Below are 4,835 nucleotides of genomic sequence, written 5' to 3'. Positions count from 1 at the left end.
ACACACACACACACACACACACACACACACACACACACACACACACACATATATATATATATATATATATATATACATATATATAGCAACCAGGTGTTCACGACTGAGGATGAACAAGACTAGCTCGAAACCGAGTTGGTCTCGGGATCTCATCGTCTGCTAGAGTGGTAAGGGTTCACTCCCCTGCTTGCAATATATATAGGGTGCAGGCTGCATCTATAACCAGCTGGCGGAAGATCTACCAGGGGTTAATCAGTAATAACATTGAACAGCCATATTGATGTGGCTATTAACTTTACTTGTTAGTATAGTTACTTCCCGCATCTCTTAATAAGATTTTACAAACACTCACATACACACACACACTCATACACATATACATATATATTATTTAATATATATATATCTGTGAATATGTGTAGGTGGCTGGCTGGCTGGATGGATGGATGGATGGATGGCTGGATGGATGGATGGACGGATGGATTGATGGATGCGTGGATGGATGGATGCGTGCATTCATCCATATGCTTCTGGACGGTTAATACTATATGTATATTCGTATGTCCGCTTATATATCAATGTATGTGTGTCTGTATGTACTTATAATAATGGATATATATCCCTATCTGTGCGTATGTGTGTATACGTACGTGCCAGTGTGTGTATGCGTGGCTGTATGTTTTGGTGTAGTTGTGTGTGTACGTGGTGTGTGTATGTAGGTATGTACGTCAAATACTGAAATTTCATTTGAAGATAAATTTGCTTGGATTATACATTTTAAAAAAAATTATTGAAAATTTTACGTGAAAAACAAAATACAAAATAAAATTTGATCAAACTCACTTATAATTATCTGTCAGTTTGGTTCGTTCGGCTGGAGTGTGGTATGGAAGATTAGGGTTACTGGGTGCATTAGCTACTATCAACCATATAGAGTATGGAGCGATTGACATATATCGGCTGTCTTGAATCGCACTAGCCGCCATATCGCCAGAAGGAGAAGGATTTGTCGGACAATCATTGATAAAGATGCAAGCAAAATGGCTGTCAAAATAAGGAACAGTAATTATAAACGAACATAGATAATTGCAAGTGTACATTGATAACTGATTCTTGTAAATTAAAAGATCAGAACTTTTAATATTTTTAATAATCTTATAGACTACTGAACCTTTCTGGTACACATTGTTGTCTTCCTCTCTTGAATTTTGTTTTGAAATTGTAACGTCAAACATACATGCCATACACACACGCACACACACATACACACACACATACACACACACATACACACACATACACACACACATATATATCTGAAATTAAACACAAAGATTGTATTATCACTGACAGAATACAGTATCGCAAAGGCATATTCCAAAGGGACAGTCTCTCTGTGATGTTTATACTTTCTGTAAACCCTTTGTCATTCATGTAAAGGACGTCTGAAGGATATCTCACTGATTCACAAGAAAACGGAAATACCAAAATTATACATTGTTTCTTTGTAGATGACTTGAAACTTTACACAAAGAATATGCATGAGATGAAAAAGAGCCTTGACCTAGTTACAACATTCTCAAAGGATTAGGGTTGGAGTTTGGTCAGGTTAAATTTTGTTATATAGTTTTGAAAAGGGGGAAAACTATAAACCAGACTAGGAACATCACCATCAATGATTTGACTTTTTCCCTTATATCTGACGAGGAATGTTACAGGTGTCTAGGGGTGGATGAAAACATATCTTACAGTGGCACCTGTAATAAAACACGTGTCACTAAAGAATATTTCAGTCGAATAAGGAAAATTTGAACCTCAGAACTCTCTGCATCCAATTAAACAGTGGCCCACAGTGTGTTTGCAGTACTAGTATTCATACCAACATTTGGGCTGCTTGATTGGACGCTTGAGGAGATCCGAGTCATTGATGTGAATTCCCTAAAAATACTAACAAGCACACATAATTTCCACATAAATAGTGACGTAGACCGTCTCTACTTAGGTGGCAGAGGCTTAAACAATAATCCAAAATGCCTTTGAATGTTGTATCATATCCCTTCGGCAACATCTTTTAAACACCAAGTATCGAAATGCATCCCTTGACCAAGTTTGCATACATGAGGCGGATAACATCATAAGATTTGGAAGGCAACTCCTTGAGCAACATTCTTTGACTGATAAACTAGAATACATGCCCAAAGAAGTTGCACGACTCTACCGCAGTGTATCATCAGATGAAAAGATGAGCCTATATGAGCAGAAGACTATGCATGGATATGTTAAAAGAAAACACCGAGATGATAGAAACGCTGATCATCAAAGCAGTTTCTCATGAACCAATAGCCGGATTAATACCTCCCACTTTGAAGGGTATGCGTTGGCACAAAAGGGACAGTGATGCAGGAAAAGTAGTAAATTGTGACAACAAATGCAGACATTTTGAAATTAACACCGAAGATATCACCCACATCATAAGCAGTTGTCCGAAAATGTCATCACTGTATTATTTACCGATGAGACATGATATTGTAGCTAGAACACTCTATAATGAAATCTGTCGAAAGGATAACCCCGAGGGCAAAGAAATAAGAACCCACAGTATGGTACAAGCCATAGCCACTCATAATAAAAAAGTGTACTCGTTGAATGTCCCAGTGAAGATCTCAATAAAATGTAAGCACAACAGACCTAATATAATAATTTGGGCTAGAGAAGAGAAACTGTGTATAGTTGTGGAAATTAGCTACCCAGCGGATGTTAACATATAGCTAAAGACCAGTGAAAAAGAGAATACCTGCGCTGAACTATTGAGAAATCTGCAGTTTCTCTATCCAGATTACAAGTTCAGGTTTATACCTGTAATTATTGGGACCTGGGATATGTAACACATTGCCTAAATACCAATCTTGATAAATTAGGCTTCTCAAAACCAGGAAGGAGAAAGCTAATCCGAAGATTACAGGTCCAATCCATCACTGTAAAAATCTGTTAAACTTTCCAGAAGTTTATCATTAAATATATATGAGCATGTCTAGATATGCAACTATATGCATGAGAATATATACATAAAGCAAAACATCCAAATCTTGATACATACATACAAAAATACGTTATTGTTGATGTTGAAATTCCAATGAAGGAGCCTTGAATCTAGGTTACAAATCGATTCTTTCCCTATTGGCAAGAAATCTTAAAATTAACTGAACAATGACATATATACATACATACATACATACATACATACATACATACATGCATACATGCATACATGCATACATACATACATACATACATATATACATGCATACATATATGCTTACATGCATACATACATACATACATACATACATACATACATACATACATACATACATACATACATACAAAGAGTAACGAAAGAAAACGACAAAGAAAGAAAGCTATACTTACTTATTAATCATTGAACTTTTGTCAGTTAACAAACGGTTTATGATATTGTCTCTTTTGGCATCAGTGTCCATATATCCACTATTTTGTCTGGTAGCTCCTATTTGAATGTCCGCACCGTTAGAATCTTTGTAACTACTTCTCAACATCGAATACACAGCCAATTTATAAGCAATGGAGAAGGAATTGTAAATTTCAGTCTTCTTTGTGGGATCATAATTTATATACCCGCTGCTCTGTGATCTCACGCTAGTACTTTGACCAAGCAAAGATGGAAGAAACTCGTTGTAAGTAATATGTTGTAACTCGGCTATTAAGATTTTTTTTGCGTGTTGTGCGGCGCTTGGGATGTTCATTGTAGTCATCTTAGTAACTATCCTATTGTATTCAAGAGCAAATAAGTGATATACTGCCATGATTAAAGGCTGTTCATTGATTCGCTCATCACCTACAAAATAAAGGCAGGTATATTTTCATTAAATACATGATCGTGTATGTTTTATCTCGACATTGACGTTGGATTGTGTCTATTACTATCGAACATAGTTGGTATTTTATGCAATACATCTATCGATAAAGAGCTACTGTGAATTAATTAAAATCTATCTCTTAGCGACTCCTTTACAGAACTAACAAATATTTCGACTGTATGCAGTATATCTTACCATGGGTTTCTGTTCTTACGGTTGTATCAAAAAAGGTGGGAGTACAGCTACCTAGAACTTTTGTACAGGTCCTCCAAGACGAGGGGAAAAGAGAGTAACGAAAACAGAAATCGTGTTAATTACAGTTTGGAAACCTTTTCTGAAAGCTTTCAAGAAAGTGGGCTTCGCTAGTGTAATCCAAGAGCTAGGTGATACTGTTAAACCGGGCTATGGATAAGGTCTATCAGCCTAAAATTGAGAGAATTCCTTTTGCAGAGCTTTCTGATCTGTGAGAGTCTTTATACAGTCCCACTTATGAAATTTTCCTCACAAGTGAAAGCTTATGTCGTGTTGATGCAAAGATAGACGACAACGGTAGTGCCCAGAGAACCAAACCCAAACAGAGTTTAACCAAACGGCCATATCCATACCCCAAGGTTGCCAAAGATACATGGTTTTAAAGATTTTCTTTAAAAATGAGCTGGTGGACTACGGTAATTCAACGTGCCAAGTTTTACGGTCTTGCAGGAGACTTGATAAAAACAACGAATCACTCTTTATATTATATCGGAGGATTCTTAGCCAAACCAAATTCGAAAGGATGATCACGCGCAAAGACGTGAGACTTTGTAGGTAATCGGGAAAAAAGACCGCCTGTTATGGTACGGGGCTAATCCTACCGATGTGATGCTTTATCATATATATATATATATATATACACACACACACACACACACACACACACATATATATATATATATATAT

General features: G+C 36.5%; 1 protein-coding gene across 1 annotated transcript in view; it reads right to left on the bottom strand.

Moving 5' to 3' along the window:
* The window catches only part of LOC106877958 (uncharacterized), a 67,668-nt gene that overhangs the window by 43,892 nt on the left and 18,941 nt on the right, over window positions 1-4,835 (bottom strand). The window contains exons 10-11 of the mRNA XM_014927036.2: window positions 3,430-3,874; window positions 844-1,044 (exon numbers count right to left, since the gene is read on the bottom strand). Coding sequence (XP_014782522.2) covers window positions 844-1,044; window positions 3,430-3,874 — 646 coding nt within the window. The remainder of the gene's footprint in view (window positions 1-843; window positions 1,045-3,429; window positions 3,875-4,835) is intronic.

Source organism: Octopus bimaculoides, chromosome 20, assembly GCF_001194135.2.
Source record: "Octopus bimaculoides isolate UCB-OBI-ISO-001 chromosome 20, ASM119413v2, whole genome shotgun sequence".
NCBI lineage: Eukaryota > Metazoa > Mollusca > Cephalopoda > Octopoda > Octopodidae > Octopus > Octopus bimaculoides.
Note: the sequence above shows the minus strand (reverse complement) of the source record. Positions and strands in the feature narration are given on the sequence as shown.